Raw genomic sequence first — 20300 nt, 5'->3', positions numbered from 1 at the left:
TACCGCGTCCCCTGGCAGAAGCCACTTCCGCCCGCACTTGTCGTAACTTCTGCCCTGAATGTCCCGGAGCGCTAGCAGCGCCGGATATGCGCTCCCGTCCCCGGAAGTGACTCGACCTTTGCATTCCCCCCCTTCCCCATCGCCGCCCCCTCTACAACGCTAGTTCCCTCCCTCCCCCCCGTTTCGTTTCCGCTCCCGCCTTCTCCTCGCCGCGGCTCTCCTCCGAGCCTGTGGGGGGAGGGAGGGGGCGTGGAGGAATTGGGGTTCCCGGGAGCACGAGCGGCAGTACCACTTCCGGGTGAGTGTTAGGGGCGGGAGGGAGGGGGCCACCCACTGCCTCGCGCCCCCGCCCTGCGGGTGTCTCGCGCGCGTTCCGTGCGTGTGAGTGTGTGGGTCTGTCTCGCGCCTAAAGTGCGTGCCCGCGCGCTCCGCCGCGTTCCCCCCTCCCCGCGCCCCGTCCTGGCCCTCCCGCCCCACTCGGCTCCCTCCTCTCCCAGCAAACGCCGCCCCTCCCGCGCTCCGGCTCTGGCGCCGCCGCAGCCGTCGCCGCCGGGTGAGTCTCGCGCCGCTGCAGCCGGCGCGCGCCAAGCTCTCTGCTCCTCCCCCCTCCCCTTTTCCTTGGGGGGCGGGAAGGGGGGGGTCCACGATGGGACTGTATGTGTGTCCGTCCCGGAACCGGAAGTGGTTGTGGAGGAGCGGGCGATGGGGAGGAATGGGGGGGCTTAGGGGGCGGGTGTCTGTCTGGTGGGTGGCGGAGTTCAGCTCCCTGGAGGGGAAGGAGGGACGTCCCAAAGAAGGGTCTTTGAGGAAGGGGTGGGGGGCGACATCAGGAGAAGGCTCCCAGGGGCTGTCTCAGGGGAGAGGTGGTTTTCGGGGGACAGCTGGGGTCTCCAGTAGATAGACCACTGTGCAGGCTGAGGGAGGTACTTCTTGGCACAAGGCCTTGGGTAGGCAGGGGCGAAGTCCTCGCAGAAGTGGGGGGGAGGCCAGAGGAAGTGGCTGGGCCTGAACTGGCACCGTGCCTGACACAAGGGCTTGTGCATCCCAGTCCTCAGCTTTGCCTTCTGAGCCACTCCTCAGGGGGCAGGGACCCTTCTCTTCTTCCAACTCTTCCGTTCTCTGAACCCTGCTTACCTGTGTCCCAGGGGAAAGAAGAAGGACCAGTGTCTGAGCCCAGGAGTGGAACCCAAACACTGGTGTAGAGTTCATCTTAGTTTCTGGGAATTGGATTTATTTCCCTTGTGTCTACATAGGGGTGGCACTGCACTCCTCTTGTTACATTCTTGCATCTTTGGATTGCTGGTGGAGGGTCCACCTGCCTTCCTGACTGGCTGCTGACAGTCAGAGAATTCCTGAAGTTCTCCACAGTTCTCTGGTGGCTGCACCCTGACTGGCCCCTGTAACCCAGACAATTTGTTTACAGAAAGTTCAGGAGCCCTGGAAAGGAGAAAGAATAAGACGACAGGAGGAAGAGAGAGAGAGGGTAAGACAATTTTGGGTTAATGGCTCTTCTGGTTTGGGGGGAGAAGGGGTCATAATCAAATGGGCTTTTTTTGGACAATGTGACACAGTTCTTCAAGTGATAGCGATTGCAATACTGGTGTTTGCTGTGGGAGAGAAATCAGCCTTTTCTTATTATCTCTTAAGGGTGCCTAGGAACTTTTTGGGTAAAAAGTTGGCACTCTATCCCATGAAATCACTGAGTAGTGTTACATTGTGTCCAGCTGAGAAATTTTGTCTGCGTGGGGGAACAAATGGGCCCTAGTTGCCAGTATAGTCCTTGTGGCATAGCTTATGGGATTGCTTTTCTGTATTTGGAACAAGCAGAGTTTAGAGTGGGGTTCATATCCTTAACACTGCAGCAGAGTGTTGGAGTGGATTTGTTGAGTGATTAGAATCTGTGACACAGGGTTATTTGAATTTGATGTGGCAGGGTGAAGTTTTCAGGAAAAAACTGGTTTATGGGTAGTTTGGAGTAAAGTAGATAAAATCATAGGGGGTGGACTCCCAAAGTAGGTCTGGAAGAATTCAAACTATGAGGCTTGATGGTGATGGGGTTTTAGGTAGCCTGAAAATGACAGTGTATCCACCCAAAAGAGTGAGTTCAGAACTCATAATTCTATAGGTGTCTTCTAAGAACCAGTTCCAGGCTGGTTTATAAAATGTGTTCCCCATAGGTTTCTGAGCCAAGTTGATGATTAAATATTAGGTGCATATCCTGTTTTCTCCAGACATTTTTTTTCTGCCTTGCGTTGCCCCAGATCTATCACTTATAGTGGAATGGGCAGAGCAAGAGGAACCACTCTGCTGTTCTTCCCTTAGGGTACAGGGCACAGTGCTCCAGCAATGCCCAGCATAGAAGGTGCTGGCCCAGATTGCCACTACCTGGTCGAATTGGTCCTGTTGGTCTTTTTGGGCATGGTGTATTGGTCTTTCCTCGTAGAATTGGCATCAACCTGTTCTAAGTTATTTTGTACTTGGAAGAGTTTGCAGATAGTGGTTAGACCCCAAATCCTATTGGGATGACCCTTCTTGAATGTCCTTAGGACCGGAGAAAAAGATTGTTTTCTTACTGAGAAAAAAATGGTTCTCTGTGTTTCTTCGCTTTGAGTCCTTCGCTACCTATTGCAGCCTTTCTGCAGTTGTGCATTTTGGAACAGTTTTTCTCAACAGTGTGTCTGAGATCCGTGGGTCAAGTTCTTTCTGTAGTTGAATTTGAGTTGATTGTTCTGTGCATCTCTATTTCTTGTTAGTGCTTCTAGTTGGTGATTAGTAAGCTGGAGGCTATGGATCTGCTATTTTGGGTAGTTCCTTTGTAATTACGTGGTCTTTATATAATTTTGACTAATTGTCACTAATAGTCCTCATCACGTGGAAGTATTTCTCCAGCTCTCTTCCTTTCAGGACCACTTTTGAGCATGTTATTCTTTTCTTTTTTGTGCTGCCTCCAGCCTATCACCATATGCCTTAGGAATTTGTTTTAAAGGGTTTGTCCTCTTCCATCCTCTGCCCAAATAGAAACTTAGTAGAGTAGTAAATTGTTCAGTCATCCACTGATGGAGGACCTGGAATTAGATTCCAGAAATCTTGATTCCTAGGTCCATTCTCTAGCCACTAAACTGGGTTGGTGTGAGTATTTCATGATTTTCCTAAAGGTTAGTTGCGTTAAGGGAATTTTATTTTCTTGAGGAAAGAAAATCATGCATTATTTGAGAACAACAATTAAAAAGTTGCAGTAAGTACTGGGAAAGAGGTAGCGGTCTTCACCAAAGTCCCATGCTGGAGGCAGTGACATCTTTGTCCCTGGATGACTGGTAGCTCTGTGGAAGGATGGACAGGTGAATGAAGCTCTGGTGCAAGAGTTCAAGTCCGACTGTGTGTTTCGTGGATGTTCTTTTTTCTTCACCTCCTCAGTGCTTCCAAGATTTCTTTTGAGATTGGAAAGGGAATATATAGTTCCTTGAACCCTTTGAAAGAAAAGCATTGTCCAACGTAATTATGGTAAACCTGACTTCTTTTTAACAGAACATGGAGGCATGGGGCAGTGGTAAAACTGAAATTAGAACCCAGGTTTTCAATCTGTCAACATTCTTTCCACCTGTTTTTCTTTCTTTCCTGCTCTTTGGGGCTGTGATAGAAGCCTTCCACTTCCTTCCCAGTCTAGGGGAAACCAGTTTTGTTTCATTTTAATGTATTGGCATAATTATCAAAACTGGTGCTCTGTGTTGAGATGAGGTTTCCCCATAATATCATTGGGCTTCTTTGGGTTTTAAAAATGTTGATATTGGGGCCGGCCCTGTGGCCTAGTGGTTAAGTTCTCACTCTCCACTTTGGCGGCCCAGGGTTTCGTTGGTTCGGATCCTGGGCATGGATGTGGCGTCGCTCATCAGGCCACGCTGAGGCGGCGTCCCACATGCCACAACTAGAAGGACCCACAACTAAAATATAGAACTGTGTACTGGGAGGGTTTGGGGAGAAAAAGAAAAAGAAAAAAAAAATGTTGATATGTACCTGCTTGGATGTTGGGATGGTTTGGTGCGAGTTCCTCCATGAAAGATAGAGAGTTAGGAGGATAAGTGGCAAAACGGACAGTGAAGAGGGATTTGAGTGACTGGGCACCAGGGGCATCTGTCACACAACTCCAGGGAGTGCCATTTACGTTGTATTCTGGAAAGAGCCTTCCTTCTTGGCTCTCTGTTTGATCTCATTTCAGGGATACAGAGATTTAAGTCAGTCTTATTAGGACAGTGGTGTAGCATTTCTTGGGTGTCATTTTGCAGGCAAATATTTTGTTCTAGTTGGGCGAGCAGTACTCTCTATGTACCCCCCTTTTGGGGCTGACATATTTATTGGAAGCCCACAAGACACATTTTTCATTTTGTCCTAGGATTAGCTGTGGTTCTGGTCTTCAGCTTTGTTCTCTTAAGACCCAAAGCAGAGTGATAGGGGCCCGGCCCTGAGGTGGAGTGGTTAAGTTCGCGTGCTCTGCTTCGGTGGCCCAGGGTTTTGCCGGTTCGGATCCTGGGCGCTGACGTGGCACCACTCATCAGGCCATGCTGAGGTGGCATCCCACGTGCCACAACTAGAAGGACCCACAACTGAAAATGCACAACTATGTACCAGGGGGCTTTGGGGAGAAAAAGGAAAAATAAAATCTTTAAATAAAAAAACAAAAAGCAGAGTGATAAACTGGGTATGCGGGGAAGTGCAGGGGCCTTTTATTCTGTTTACCCCCCTGGACAGTCTGGCCTTGTTACTCAGACTCCATCATTCTAAAATAGTTTATCTTAGTGGCCAAGTGCGGTTTCACAGGATGTGGACAGAGAATATTATCTTTAACTGCATTTTGCTATTATCACAAACTTCATTTTTGTAAACATTTATTGAGAACTACCTGAAAAATGTATAGTCCATCCATTCCTGGAAATATTCTCAATGTTAATTCATGAGTCAAGCCGCAACATTAGAGAGTGTGCTTCAGTTGTAGGTTTTTAGTCTCTTGTAGACCCCCCTTTTCCTAACTTGCCCTTTGGTGCCTACTCTGCTGTTTATTGTTGGACTCTGTGCCTCCAATTTCCTCATTTGAAAAATGAGGATTACAATACCTACTTCATAGAATTGTTGTGAGGATTAAATGATGTTATAATCGTAGAGTGCTTAGAACAGTACCTTGAAGACAATTTAAGCACTTAATAGATATTAATGGTGATGGTATGGGGATATTGTCTACTACATCACTTTGCATGCCCCGTTTATAAGAGCCTACAGGTGATAGAAGCTGCTTCACCTGAGCCACTTGTAGGACAATATGAATGGATGTAATCTTTTTTGGGAGGGAGGGCCTTGTTTGCAAGAATCCTGTCTGAGAATGTTGTTATTTTCAGGCTCTCAGTTCCTCCCTCTTAAATTTTCACATCTGTAGTACATTTATTTTTTTGACTCTTTAGGGAGAAATGATCATTAGACCCTCCTTTCTTTTACCTCATTCTCTACTTCATTTCCACTGTACATCACCACTCTTCTCTGTTTTATTTCTCTCAACTAGAAGGTCGATGGAGGTTATAGATTAAGGTTTGAGCTCATAACATTATTTGCAAAATCAGTATGTATGGAGTGTGCTGTCATTCAGTTTATTAAATATGGAATTGCTTACTGGGTGATGAGTCCTACATTAGAGAGCATTGGGAGGTACAAGATCCCTGCCTCCCAGAAAGCTTGGCAAGATTGGATCCCCTTAAACTGTGATCTGATTGTTTCTTGATTTCTCCTGCCTGAGGAGAACCTGAGGCCCCTTTGTGAAGCTAATGCTGGAAGGAGAAAGCTTAGCGCCTGTTTCCGAGACTGTCTGGTTTTACTCTATTTTATAACTTGGGAAACAGGATTTGCTTGTGGTTGATCCTCAGTCATTTAATATTGAGCCTCGTATGTGTGAAGCTGTTGTAGTCACAGATTCGGTGCATTCCACTCCTCTCCTTTGCTACTTTCTAGGAAAAAGTAGGCTGAAATTCAGTTATGCTTCCCTCTATAGGATTTATGAAAATTGAGGGTGCTGTTTAGTAGAGTAAGAAATGTGATGAGATGTCTGGAGAAGGATAAGGAACAGGGTGACATTTAGAGGGATATCCTTTCTGCTTCAGCTCCTTTGTTGAAGAGCTTTCCTAGTTTCTATAGTCACTACTGGAAACCCAGTTTCTGTGCCCAGTCTGCCCTCCAGCTGTTAGTATGTCTGGTGTCTGCCTCAGCATATCCTCAGCAGGACTGGGACCATGGCTCTAAGTCACAGGTCCTTCTTCCCCACCAGAGTCCTGGTTGCTTTTAGGCTCAGAGTAGCAGCATGATGATAATGTTCGTTCCCTGCTGTTCCTCACTTCCTTCCCCATTCCCTCAGTCTCATACTCCCTCTTCAACTGCCTTCTGCTGGGCTGGATTTTTCCTGGTCTGTGATTTTGGGAAGCTACTCTTGACCAACATACTGCCAATTAAGCCTTGCTGGGAGAAGTAATCAGAGTGAAAATGAGTGGTGGGATGCCTGGATTTGGTACCCATCTGTGACTTGCAGTGTGATTCTGAGGGATTGCTTTTCTTGCGTATTCCTCACTCCCAAAGTTTTAAGCTTTGTTATTATGCACGTACAGAGAAGAACTTGAACTCTTAGAACCATAGTGTTTGAGGACTATAAAGCAGGAATCTAGTAATGTGTATGTGTTCTGGCCTACTGTTGTCCCTATTCTGAATCTCTTTAGGTGGAAATCTGGGCTGCTGCTGTTACTGCTGGTGCTAGAACCCTTTTTTAAACTGGGAACTCCTAGATTCTCGCTGCCCAGCCCAGTGTATGTGGTACCCAGTGCAGCACCATGGATGGGTTGTGGTCTCCAGGTATTATCTGGTACTCAGAAAATACCTCGATTCTGATCTTTGCCGATTTCATTCTTTAATTCCCTTGGGTATTTTGTATTCTGGCCTAGAACCTTTTCAAGCTGCATAGAACTATAGATGTGTCAATTGGAATTCTCGAAATTTTTTATTTCAAGGAAGATGGATTTGAGGGATGAAGGAAAAGAAGAACAATGATAGGTACCCTGGCTGTTTTCAGACCAATCAGTGGTTTGATTTGTGGGACCTTGGGCACATCCCTTCCCCTCTGTTTCTTTAGGGTATGGGAAACATTCTATCGGTAAATGAGATGTATGTAAGTTCTTTCATCTGCATCTTAACTAGGATAGCCTCTGTTGGATGGAGATTTAGTGCTGAGTGGCTCTGACCAAACAGACTAATATTTTAGATTCTAGGGTCTTGACTGCTAGTTTCCAGCCATGTGGTCAGGTGCCAGAAAAGAGACCAGGAATGCCTCAATTCCCCTTCTCCATTGCTGAGTTTCTTAAGATTTATTCCTGAGTGTAATGTGGTCTATCTTTCTTCAGGTAGAATGGAAGAATCTCACTTCAATTCTAACCCATACTTCTGGCCTTCTATCCCCACAGTCTCAGGACAGGTAGGTGGTGTTTGTTTTTTTGCTCCTTTCCTATTATGTCCTTTTTTCAACTCTGAGTAGTAAGTTCTATTACTTTGGAGACTGAAGCAAGATAAATCACATGCTGTTTCACTGGGTCATCCATCACGGAGAATTATGTAGTGTTTCTGTCTTGGCTTCTCTCTGGAAGCACAAAGATGTTAACTACTCGTTCCTTGATCTCCACGGAGGAGGACAGACAATGCAGAGTACTTAGGGAGCAGACAAAATCAGACTCTCCCTGAAAAGCCACTCGCCTCCCCCTTCCTTTTCTTTCAGATTGAGAACACGATGTTCATCAACAAGATGAAGGATCAGCTGTTGCCAGAGAAAGGCTGTGGGCTGGCTCCACCCCACTACCCCACCTTGCTAACAGTGCCTGCCTCGGTGTCCCTGCCCTCAGGCATCAGTATGGACACAGAGTCCAAGTCAGACCAGCTGACCCCACATAGCCAGGCGTCTGTTACCCAGAATATCACGGTGGTCCCTGTGCCGTCTACAGGACTGATGACTGCTGGTGAGCAATTCTGCTCTTCTCCAATCTGAGGTGTTGATCTTCCATGATCAGTACCCCAGGATGGCGGGCTCCAAGGACATGGGGAGTGGGATATGTGTTTGATTACTCAATCAAATTTCTATTAAGTGCCTACTGTGTGCCTAGCAATGCGCTAGGCATTGTGGGGGATACAAAGAAGTAGAAGATGCGGTCCCTGCCTTTGAGGAGGTGACATTCTTTCCTTCTCTGAATCAAGGAGTCTCCTGTTCTCAGAGGTGGAGAAGAGAAGGGAGTCAATCAAGGGGTAAATCTCACTGTTACTGGGGGTGGGGTGGGGACAGGGGTTAGGAGACCATTATTTTTCTATAGGGTTTGGGGTTTCCTCTGTACTCTGGGCTGGGGGGTGGTGGTGTGGGGTTAATTAGACAATGATTTGGGGGAAATTAAACAGGATTAGGATCAGGACTGGACAACATGACACCATCTCCTTTTTCTCCCAACCCTAGGTCCCGGTTTGGTAATCACGTCCCCCTCAGGCTCCCTTGTGACCACAGCCTCATCAGCTCAGACCTTTCCCATTTCGGCTCCCATGATTGTCTCAGCTCTTCCCCCTGGCTCACAAGCCCTGCAGGTGGTCCCTGACCTCTCCAAGAAGGTAGCATCCACCCTAACAGAGGAAGGAGGTGGAGGTGGTGGTGGAGGTGGCAGTGTGGCTCCTAAGCCCCCCCGGGGCCGAAAGAAGAAACGGATGCTAGAATCAGGGCTGCCTGAGATGAATGACCCTTATGTCCTCTCCCCTGAGGATGATGATGACCATCAGAAAGACGGCAAGACCTACAGGTAAGAATCAGAGCCAGGGACAGGATCGGGTGAGGATCACTGCCTCAGCTTCCCTCCCTCCTCTTTGTCCAGCCCTGAGCCAGGCTCTGCCCTGACAGCTTTCCACCTCAGATCCACTTGCATGTCAGGTGTTCTGGCATGGACTAGGAGGATAGAGCTGGCGCTTCTCTGGTGCCCCTTCTCCCAGGATGCAAACCCATTTCACCCCTTCCTTTTTGGGGTCATTGGCATTGACTGATTTTTGAGTGACATAATAGAGTTTCTTTCTTATAATAAGGCCTTAGGCTGGGTTTGAGACTCTGTCTCCAGGTCCTTTTTGCCTTCTACAATTTCCATTCCTATTTTTCCGAGAAACCTTTCTCGTAAGGCCCTAACCTTAACCCGTGTGCCATCCATCCACCAGTTCTTGGGCCATATTTGAGCACTGCGCCTGCCTGACCCTGCATGGTTGGGATGACGGGAGGGATCTATATGAAAAAGTTGGAGGACCAGGATACCTCCCTTCCCCCCCCTTGGAATATATGCTTATAGAATGACTGTGCACTTTCTAGTTCATGGGAAGTCATTTTGATTCTCCACTTCCTTTAAGTTGTCCATTGCCAAAAAGCATTATATTTGCATGTGGTACTATACAAAAATAATTACATAATTAAACTCCTTGCCCTTTGAAAGTTGGAAATGTCCTAATCCCCTTGAGAACTATCAAGGGATCTAGTGGGTTTGGGGAGTTTAATCCCAGTGTACAGAGTGGGGTAGCTACTGTCACAGCTTTCATGCAGATAGGGGCAGATGTGCATGGCTGGGAGACTGGGTCTGTCCTTAGTGTACCGAGATGGGCAATGTTGTTCCCATTTTAGGAGCGAAGGGAACTGCGGCACAGGAAATGGACAGAGCCTTGGGCTCATGGATTCAGTTCCTGGCTCCACCACGAACTTGCTGTGTGACCCTGGGCAAGTCCTTTTCCCCTCTCTGGGCCTCAGTTTCCTCATCTGTAAAATGGGGAGAATTCTGTTTATGCCTCCCATTTCTTGGGAGTATGTATCAGATAAGGTTTGAAATGTTGGGAACTTCAAAAGAAAGCGATAAGAAATAGTCGTCATTTAGCACTTATTTTTGTGTTGTACACTTATACTGTGGAGAGTAGCCACGACTACAGAGCGTTTAAATCCTTCTTTGTAAGTGAAAATGAGGGGAGTGTTGCTATGCAGAAAGTATTGAGCACTGCAGAATTCCAGCTCATAATCTGAAAGTTCATTACAGCTTTATTATTACAGGTGTACCCCACTTTATACAATAAAAGTCTTCCTGGAAAATGTTTACATCATATCATATTATAAAGGTACCTGACAAGTTTGATTCATTTAAAGGCATTCTTTTATATATCATTTCATAAAATGAAAATCCCTTTTAAGTTTATTCGGGGGACATCTGGATTTTTATGTATTTGCTTAAAGCAAGGTTATTGTGACATGGAGATACACCCATACAAAATTTGTTGCTGTAGGAGTGGTGGGAGAGTTCTCTGGCACCCTGTGGAGCCCTTCACATTGATCGAGGGTCCTCTGATTCTGCCAAGGCTTTTTTGTTTGTTTGGTTTTTGGACCCACATTAAAGCTATCTCTGGACTTCCCAAACTGTGTATATGGAAAGAAATGTGAAAATACAGTTGGAAAGAAGCACTGATAGGATTTTCCACACCCTCAGTGTTTTTGGAATTCTTGACAGGCCCCAAGCCCAGGTGACTAAAGAGAACTCTGAAATGCAAGGGCAGCTACTTATATTGTAGGTGAACAGAATTTCTTTAGAAACTCAGAACTCCAAAGTTCAAAGGAATCTTTTTCATCACAGAGAATCCCTATTTCGATGCACATGTGGGTCAACCACATCCATTCCTGTGGTCAGTGGCATTTGACTGAGTCTTGGGGGAATTGGGTTCTGTTAGTCTAGGCAAGTCAGCATATTTCTAGCTCTTTGTTCCCATCTGTAAAATGGGAAGATAATCATGGCCCTCATCTATCTTGTGGAAATGTTTTGAGGGAAAAATCAGAGTATTTGAAATTGTGTTTGAACATCTTAGAAAAAAGTGGGATGATAATTTAAAGTGGTTGTTGTAACTAAGGCCATTGCATTGTGTGCCTCCATGGGGGCACCATTCTTGTGTCGGATATGAATGATGCGGCAGGAGTTACTCAGTGATGTAGGGGCTGGCTTTCTCTCCCCTGCTAATTGCGTACTGCTAAATCACATTTCTTTCTGACCACCCAATACCTTGCATTAAAGGACTTGTACTCTTTTATTTGGCTTCCTAGGATTTCAGAGTTGGAAATACTTTAATGGTCACCTAAGCCAGTCCCTTCTCTGTAGTTTTGGTTTTCTGAACATTCCTGGTAACTGTTGATCCAGGCTCTCCTGAATACCTCTGGTGTGAGGAATCTTAAATTAGATTAGAATCACCTTTTTGTGGTGAATAACTGTTTGCCCTTTGGCAAATTACTTAACCTTTCTGAGCCTTTGTGTTCCTTTATGTAAAACAGGGATAATACTTGCACGGTTGTTGTGAGGAGTGGAAACAATGTGTTTAAAGTGCCTAACTGGGTGCCTGGCAGTATCGGGCACAACAACAAGCGGCAACTATTCTCATTATTGTCATCATCGTTATTACACCTAGGACTTTTGAGACTGCTCATTTTGTTGCCAGTCCATCATAGATGAATTTAAGTTTTGCAGATTCTTCTCTAGTTGAAAACTTTGATGAAGAGGGTTATTTTTCTTTTATAATTAATTGCATATTAAGGATACAGTTGTGTGTTCAACACTCACACACAAACTAATGCAATTTTGTTTGAGTTAAAAAGAATGTGGTGTTCTACCTGTCTGAGAAATTTTAGCAACCAAAGGAAATTCTTTTGTAATTTTAGTACAGTTCCCCTCCAAGTAACAATGTGTCCAGTTTCTAACCTCAGTCTTAGTGAAATATATAGCAGCATGAGCTCAGCCATCAGCACTTGTGCTGTTAACATTAATGCAGTTTTATTATTAGAGAAATTTGGCTTACCTTTGACTGTCCTGGGTGTTTTCTGGCCCTTCTAGGGGCAGATAGTTATCTCTCCATTTTACAGACCAGAAAATTGAGGTCTAGACTGATGAGCAAGCCTATAACTGAACGCTGAGTCGGGCCCAGGTGTCCAGACTTCCATTGGCTGTCTTCCATTGGCTGTGTCCTTTGGACCATGCTAACTATAAACAGACCCTCCCTACCTCCCATACAATGGTTGGGCATCCCAGACAATGGCCAGGGATTGGTAAACTGGTAATCAGATTTTCTTCAGAGTTGTCAAGTGACTAGAGAAGTAGAAATTGGCTTTAATGATTAGAATTTTAGTAGAAGCATTAATATAGGGATCACACTTCCAACCAACAGTGATATCTTTTTCTCTGAGGAGCTCAGAGTTCTTTTTAGTCTTGATCTCAGTTATTCTCTAACAGTTCTCCTGGGATCAGAAAAAAAACAGAAATCATCCCCTGGCACCATCTCAAGCCCCTCCTATGGAGATAAGTTGGGGAGGACCCAGAGAAGAGGGACTTTCCCCAGTCGCCTGGCTTCCAGGCTGTTGCCCTTTCTACTAGCCCACATCGTGCACTGATGAGTTGTTTAGGAATGATAGGATTCCAGGTCATATACAGATAGCTTTTTTACCCCCTAAATAGTTGTGGCTCATCTGGTGCAGAGGCCTCATTATTTGATATTCTTGGGCAGTGTCAGAGCAGGAAGAAAGCTTACCAACTCAGGTGATGAGTGAAAGTATATTCAGATGCTGTTGATGTCAACCCAAAGTGCTGACGTTGGCTCCATGTGCTAGGAAAGAGGGAAGATTGAGCATGGAATGCTCAAGTGTTTTGTAAAACTTTCTCCTAAATATTTGAGGGATACAACCCACTTCCAACAGTGACCTTCGCTCATTGCAGAAGTCGCTCTCACTTGATTGCCAAGGGGCTGGAAGTTGGCGGTGGTTGGTGGAACATCAGATACAGGGTAGAGGCCAAACGTATATGGTTTGGAAAAGCCCTTCCAAATACGTCTGATACTTCCCCACCCCCATCCCTAGGAATCACTGGCAAAAGGGAAGTAGGAGAAAGTCTGAGAGAAGACAGTTATCTGAGGAGGCAGGAGAGAAGTCCTTCTGGGAATCTAGTCAATGTGTCCTCATTGTCATCTCGGGAGCTTGAGGAATACCTGAGGGATGTACCTTATACGTGGGAAATTGGGGAAAAGAGTTCTTTAAAAGTTTGAAATCGAGTTATAGACAGAAGTTAACTGATACTCCTGGCCCAGTGAAATCTACATCAGCCCAGAGACCCTAATAATATTTTCCTGTCTTATCTGTTGAATTATTTTTGTGCACACTTAGGGAGTCCAGTCATTCAGCAGACATTTATTGAATAGATTGTGCTTGGCTGTGCTAGAAGCTTAGGTCATAAAGAAAAATAAGAGAGAGATCCTCCTCTCAAGGGCCTGTAGTTGAAATAGGAGAGAGATCAGATAGGTTGGCTTCTTTGGAAGTGGAGGGGAGGGTTCAGCAATGCCCTCTTGGTGGGAAGGCTTCTAATCGCTGCCCTCACTTGGCCCAGGTGCCGGATGTGCTCACTGACATTCTACTCAAAGTCGGAGATGCAGATCCACTCCAAGTCACACACCGAGACCAAGCCCCACAAGTGCCCACATTGTTCCAAGACCTTCGCCAACAGCTCCTACCTGGCCCAGCACATCCGTATCCACTCAGGGGCTAAGCCCTACAGTTGTAACTTCTGTGAGAAATCCTTCCGCCAGCTCTCTCACCTCCAGCAGCACACCCGGTAAGGCTGCTCTTGGTTTTACCCCACCACCTGGCTGTGAACCCCTCACCCTGAGGCCACGGTGCCTGCGCCTGCTCTTCTCTCCATGTGTTTTCTTTGTTCCCTTTCGACTTTGCCCTTTGGGAGCCTCAGTGCTCTCCCATTACTGTCTGTGAAAAATAAAGCATATATCCTAGCAGTTCGTGGCGGGGGGCCTGGAAAATTGTGGTCTCCAATCCCAAAGTCTGGAACAATTTTTGTGGTTTCTCTGTGTGTCTGTGTTTGGAAATCTTCTGCAGAGCAGGCCCTGCTTTTACTATATGCTTCAGTTCAGAGCCAAGGTGTGCATTCAACTTCAGGTCCATGGGGAACAGGCGGTATTGGTCTTTGTTCAAATTACTATTTGGAAGCAGGGTATCGTGGTGAGTGTGTAACCTTAGAATAAAGCGGAGGGTTGACAAGACTGAAATTTCTAAGGTTACCAAGAGCCAGGGGTTACAGCTCTTCATCATCTCACTGCCATTCTAGCCACCGACTTAAGATCAGCAACAACCTAGATCTGGGTGTCCTCTTCATTAGCCTATCCAGGCCGGAATGCGTTTGGGAGGAGGGAGGAGGGGGTGCTCTCATCCGTCAAGCAACATCATTTCACCCAGCAGAGAGCTGAGCCCATGGTGTCGAACTGCTTCCTCCTCCCCCCTTCCCTCCTCTCCTCCCCGGCAGGATCCACTCCAAGATGCACACGGAGACCATCAAGCCCCACAAGTGCCCGCACTGCTCCAAGACCTTCGCCAACACCTCCTACCTGGCCCAGCACCTCCGAATCCACTCGGGGGCCAAGCCCTACAACTGTTCCTACTGCCAGAAGGCCTTCCGCCAGCTCTCCCACCTCCAGCAGCACACACGGTAAGGGAGAGTGGCGGGCTACTGCCCCCGCCCCGCTGGCATGCCCTCCCCACCCCCGCCCCGGACACACACAACAACCCGCATGCGGGGGGCGGGGGAGAGGCCTGGCTGGAGGAGAACACGACTGGCGACTGGCGACTGGCGTCTGGGAGAAAGAACAAGCAACAACACTGGAGACAAGTGGATGCTCAGCCTTTCTGGGGCGGAAGCTGCGTCACGGAGACGCAAGGACTGTAATGTTCCCTGATCTGGGGAGGAGGAGACTTTTACCTCAAGCAGAGACAACTTTTCTTGATTTCTCTCCCTGAAAACACCGATGCACACATCTTGCAAGATTTTCTCCTTGATGCCAAAGCTGGGGCATTTGATTGAAGAAGACCATACCTCTAGCCCTTAGGGCACCAATTATGAACAGGAAATATAATCAGACTTTAGCTGGGTACCAGCCTGGTGACACCTACAGCAACAAGCAAGGCTCCAAGGGACGCCAAGAGTAGAGAACAAACAAAACATCCTAAATACTCACGAAGAACAGGCAAACAAAATGAAAAGGCTTGTACTGCATATGGATGCCCACTGTTTGTCCCGTGAGTCTAGAGTGACCAAGAAGTGAACCTGCCAACTACAAGAGCTGATGCTCTCCTTCAGTGGTATCTCAAGTTGAACTGGAGTCCAGACTCTTAACTGGCCATAGGCCTTCTCACCCAGCTGCTTCCGAATGTGATGATTTTCCTAAAGTGGTCAGACATCTTGCTTTGCAAAGAGGAGGAGTTGGGCTTTCTTCATAAGGAGACATGGCCTGCGATGTTTTCAAGATTTTAGACCAGAGGTCCACAAAAGCACCTGATCATGAAGATGGTTCTGAAGTGTCTGAAGAGGAGCAGGTGTCTGTCCACGCACCCTCAAGTCCTTGGCTCATCTCACTGGAGGGCCCTGTAGTGTTTGGGAAAGAGGTCAAATTGGTACTAAACTTGGCATTTCCTGCTGTTAGGGGACTGGACTGGGAAAAGCCCCAAGGAGTTTCCACGAGTATTGATATCACTGCTACTTTCCACAATTAGCATAACTTTCTGCTTTTCTTTGACACCAGAACTTTCTCTGAGAGTGGTGCTCAAGGCTGAGGGCATGGTTTCTGACTGTATGGTGGGGGCCAAGGAAGAAGTGTTATGTGTTTCTTTTTCCTTACCATTGTGTTTATCTTATGTTTCTGAACATTCATCAGGGACAGTTACTGTAGGAGCTGACTTGTATGCCATATTGTGGACTGCCTGTCCCTTGGCTGCTGAGCCACCAGTCTCTCCTCCCCTGCAGAGAGGAGCCCAGCTTGAGCTGAGTGATGCAGGCAGTGAGCAGAAAGCAGGCACCACGGCCTGATCCGTGTCAGAGTGGAGCTGAGGCTGTGCCTCCTGGAGACCTCGTACTCCCATAGGAGAGCAGGAGTGGCCTTGAGGAGGTTTGTTGTGGAGCCAATCCCCAAGTGGCCTCACTGACATCTTTTCCCTTTCTTCTTTTCTCATCCCATGCAGAATCCACACTGGTGATAGACCATACAAATGTGCACACCCGGGCTGTGAGAAAGCCTTCACACAGCTCTCCAATCTGCAGGTAAATGTTCCACCCTCCACATGAGACCTTGAGTCTAAGACTTGGGGTCGACGTGCCATTTGACTAGTAGAGTGATTCTCAAACTTTCTCAGGACCCCTGTACACTCTTCATAATTATTAGGAAACCCAAAGAGCTTTTGTTGATGTGGGTAATACCTATCTACGGAGATGTTGTGAAACTGAAAAACTTGGAAAAATATTTAGTAATTTGTTTAAAAATAGTAAATCCATTGCATGTTAACATAAATAACATATTTACAAACACCCCCCCCCCCAATTTTGCTGCTAAGAATGGCATTGTTTTACATGTTTGCACGTTTCTTTAACGTGTGGCTTACCAGAAGATGGCCATGCCCTCCCGTCTGCTGCATTCAGTCTGCTGCAGTAGTGCACGTTGTGTTATTGCTGTACAGTAGTGAGAGGGAGAGGGAAAAGGCAAACACTGTCTTTTTTTTATTTTGGGGGAAGATTAGCCCTGAGCTAACTCCTGCCAATCCTCCTCTTTTTGCTGAGGAAGGCTGGCCCTGAGCTAACATCCATGCCCATCTTCCTCCACTTTATACATAGGATGCCTGCCACAGCATGGCTTGTCAAACAGTGCCATGTCCGCACCCGGGATCCAAACCAGTGAACCCCAGGCCACCAAAGCAGAACGTGCGCACTTAACCGCTGCGCCACCGGCCTGGCCCCAAACACTGTCTTATTATTATTTTGAAAATAGTTTTGACCTTGTGGGCCCCCTGAAAAGGTCTTGGTATTCCCTAGCAAGCCCCGCACCTCACTTTGAAAACTACTATTGGGACCAGGCATAGCTGTTACTCTAACTTTCAGGATCCCGGTGTGTTCTGCATGTGTGTTCTTCCCTTAGCCTGCAGCTCCTGAAGTTTCATTTGAAGCAATTTCTTTTTTTTTTTAAGATTTTATTTTTTTCCTTTTTCTCCCCAAAGCCCCCGGTACATAGTTGTATATTCTTCATTGTGGGTCCTAGTTGTGGCATGTGGGACGCTGCCTCAGTGTGGCTTGATGAGCAGTGCTATGTCTGCACCCAGGATTCGAACCAACGAAACACTGGGCCGCCTGCAGCGGAGCGCGCGAACTTAACCACTCGGCCACGGGGCCAGCCCCTTAATTTGAAGCAATTTCTACTGCCTACAGATGGAAAGAGAACCTGGGAGGTCTGACACCCAGCTCAGGGCTCTCCATTAAGGTCAAGGAGGCAGGAGGGAAGAGTCCGATGTACTCATCCTGATTTTCCCCAATTTTCTCAGTCCCACCGACGGCAGCACAACAAAGATAAACCCTTCAAGTGCCACAATTGTCATCGGGCGTACACAGACGCAACCTCACTAGAGGTACACCTATCTACGCATACGGTGAAGCATGCCAAGGTGTACACCTGCACTATCTGTAGTCGGGCATATACGTCGGTGAGTGCTCAGTGCCTTCTCTTTCCTTCCGTGTGGGCCTGTAAGACTATAGTCCACTTTACCCCATCTTTCTTGGTAAAGATCTGTTGCAGTGAATATGTTACCTCCCTAGCTCCAACTTACCCAATCAGTAAAGAAAACAGAAATTAAATAGACCTGTAGCTGAGGAATAAAAGGGATGCCTGATCCCTTAAGCATATAGGGATTGCCAAGCAATGTTTCTTCATTTTATTTAAACATAAGGCAAAATAAAGCAACTTGAAATTGTGGGAGGAGAAAGATTTCAGTTAGATGTTTTCCATTAGATCCCAGAGAAAGGTTGTAAAGTTGTTCCATTCAGAGATCTTTGAGAAAATGACAGCTTTCTCTGTGCCAGTTGAAAGCCCATGGTGACTAAAGGTTCCCCTTCTTTTCTACCCAATAGTGAGCACTGAAAGTGGCTCCTGGGGACAACGCGCCCTGGCTCCAGAATATCTTTGTAATAAGTCTTGCACTATATAAAGCAAAGTAAGAGCCCAGGATGCTAGTTACAAGTGACCTCTTTCCTTCTCTTTCATCCCTCAACTCCTTTTTACCATCTCCCTCAGGAAACGTACCTTATGAAACATATGCGCAAACACAACCCTCCTGATCTCCAGCAACAAGTGCAGGCAGCAGCAGCGGCGGCAGCAGTGGCCCAGGCCCAGGCCCAGGCCCAGGCCCAGGCTCAAGCTCAAGCCCAAGCCCAAGCCCAAGCCCAGGCTCAAGCCCAAGCCCAGGCCCAGGCCCAGGCCTCCCAGGCATCGCAGCAGCAGCAGCAGCAGCAGCAGCAGCCACAGCCACCACACTTCCAGTCCCCTGGGGCAGCCCCCCAGGGTGGGGGTGGTGGGGACAGCAACCCCAACCCTCCACCCCAGTGTTCCTTTGACCTGACCCCGTATAAGACGGCGGAGCATCATAAGGACATCTGCCTCACTGTCACCACCAGCACCATCCAGGTGGAGCACCTGGCCAGCTCATAGAGACCTGTGCTGCCACCCACTGGGAAGAGGGGGAAGAAGTTCTGGTCCCTTCTTTCTCCAACTCCTCTTGGTGGGAAAAGTCCTCTTCTTCCTTGACAGGCCTTGGCTCCATTTCCTTGGGCCTCAGGCATGGCCTTCCTTCACAGGATACCATCTTTATTCTCAACTCCTCTTCAAAAGGAACATCAGCCTCCTGATTGGCAAAGGAATACTGAGCTGGTAGTGTGATCCAGCAGCCTCCCCTCCCAAGCATAGCTTTCAAAATTGGGGGTTGGTGCTCAAGGGAGGGATTTGCTATGACCTCATAGAAACTTTTCCAGTGTGGGCACTTACTCTCTCCTTACCCTCATAATCCTCAAGGTTTGGGCTGATAGAAGACTAGAGGCTGGCCCTCCCAAATATCAGAGAGAAGGGAGCCCTAAATGCAACCAGCCTCCTGTTCTATTCTTGCCTGCGAAAGAACAGGTTTCTTGTGTGCCCCGATCCCTAGGAGCCGTTTTCTTCCCCTCATGGTCTCATTTCACTTCCTACCTAATGCTGGAAGAAGGAGATCTGGGTGGGGGTCAGACCCCCTTTATTTGTAAAGGGGCAAGGGCTGAGATGTGGTCCCCAAGGGGCCAGAGATCCCCAAAATGGTCAAGGGTGGCTTAGAAGTGTGGGTTATGGTTTTCCTTGGAGCCTCTCCCCTTCTCTGCCAACCAAGGCCCTGTACTCTCAGTCTCCCATCCCCAAACCTAAGGAGCTGTGGGAGCTTTGTGTTCGTTATGAAACCCAAAAACCAGGGGTGTTGCAGAGAAGGGAGAGTTCAGGGCAAACACAAGGACTGGACTTAGCTCCCTAGGTGCCACGGTCAGTTGCCGGGCACAAATTTATATATATATATAAATATATATAAATATATATATATATACCCACTCATCATGGCCATCTTTGTTGTAACCATTTCTGTGTTTATAAATGCATTATCTCTGAGAATTTTCATATTTGACGTTTTGTTTATTTTTGTCCTTTTTGTTTTTCTCCACCCTGTCTCCTGGCCAATGGCATTTTTATTTTCTTTTGTCTTTTTTTTTTAATCATGACAGATTTCAGAGAAAAGAGAAAATGGAAAAAAAAATCAGGAAACCAGTTGTTATAAAGCAATTTAAAATGAAGAAAAAAAGAAAAAACTTATGTACAAACCAAGGGGTGTTTTTAGAGCCTTGTATAGAAATAAATTCGTGTAAAAGGATCAGAGGCAGTGGAGCTACTGATGTGAGTGAGCATGGGAAACAGCTATTGGGGAGGTGTTCGAGGCCAGTTCTAAGGGTTTACACTAGAGTGTGTGTTATGTGAGGACGAATGCTGTGTGATGAGGCTCTGTGTGTATACCTAGCCATAAACCCCCTGTATTTGTAAAGGGGCAAGGGCTGAGATGTGGTCCCCACGGGGCCAGAGATCCCCAAAATGGTCGAGTGGCTTAGAAGTGTGTGTTATTTGATATTTCAGATTTGCTATTTCTGAAGTGAAATCTGGGTTTATGAGGGTTTCTACACACAAATCCTGTCATGGGGACTGCAATGCCTAAATATGAGAGAGCAAGGTTTCAGTCATGTGTTAGGAAAACCACCAAGCTCCCTATCAAAGCAGTGGAAGCATGGCTTCTTGAAGGATCTATACCCTGCCTGAGCATCAGTGGGCTC

General features: G+C 47.0%; 1 protein-coding gene across 10 annotated transcripts; it reads left to right on the top strand.

The window, feature by feature from the left end:
• Positions 1-107: 107 nt before the first annotated feature.
• On the top strand, positions 108-19849 carry ZNF384 (zinc finger protein 384). Of its 10 annotated transcripts, XM_070618998.1 has the most exons (13): positions 242-298; positions 498-553; positions 1424-1483; positions 7422-7492; positions 7790-8027; positions 8263-8310; positions 8513-8846; positions 9704-9796; positions 13476-13700; positions 14403-14585; positions 16112-16190; positions 17459-17617; positions 18205-19849. In XM_070618998.1, the coding sequence occupies exons 4-13, from the start codon at positions 7427-7429 to the stop codon at positions 18616-18618; spliced, it is 1839 nt and encodes a 612-aa protein (XP_070475099.1). In that variant the 5' UTR covers positions 242-298; positions 498-553; positions 1424-1483; positions 7422-7426; the 3' UTR covers positions 18619-19849. The 10 variants fall into 10 exon arrangements, with proteins under 10 accessions (XP_070475108.1, XP_070475107.1, XP_070475099.1 ...); XM_070619007.1 differs by lacking the exon at positions 498-553 and having other exon boundaries at positions 108-298; XM_070618999.1 differs by lacking the exons at positions 242-298; positions 8263-8310 and having other exon boundaries at positions 339-553.
• Positions 19850-20300: the final 451 nt, after the last annotated feature.

This window comes from Equus przewalskii, chromosome 5 (genome assembly GCF_037783145.1).
Source record: "Equus przewalskii isolate Varuska chromosome 5, EquPr2, whole genome shotgun sequence".
NCBI classification, from domain to species: domain Eukaryota; kingdom Metazoa; phylum Chordata; class Mammalia; order Perissodactyla; family Equidae; genus Equus; species Equus przewalskii.
The sequence above is the reverse complement of the archived record's forward strand: the minus strand, read 5'-3'. Positions and strand labels throughout refer to the sequence as shown.

Coding starts and splice junctions, on each gene's coding strand:
- ZNF384 (XM_070619007.1), top strand. CDS start 7,427: ATGGAAGAATCTCACTTCAATTCTAACCCATACTTCTGGCCTTCTATC. Junction 9,797..13,475: donor AACTTGCTGTGTGACCCTGG/GCAAGTCCTTTT, acceptor CACTTGGCCCAG/GTGCCGGATGTGCTCACTGA. Junction 16,191..17,458: donor CACAGCTCTCCAATCTGCAG/GTAAATGTTCCA, acceptor CAATTTTCTCAG/TCCCACCGACGGCAGCACAA.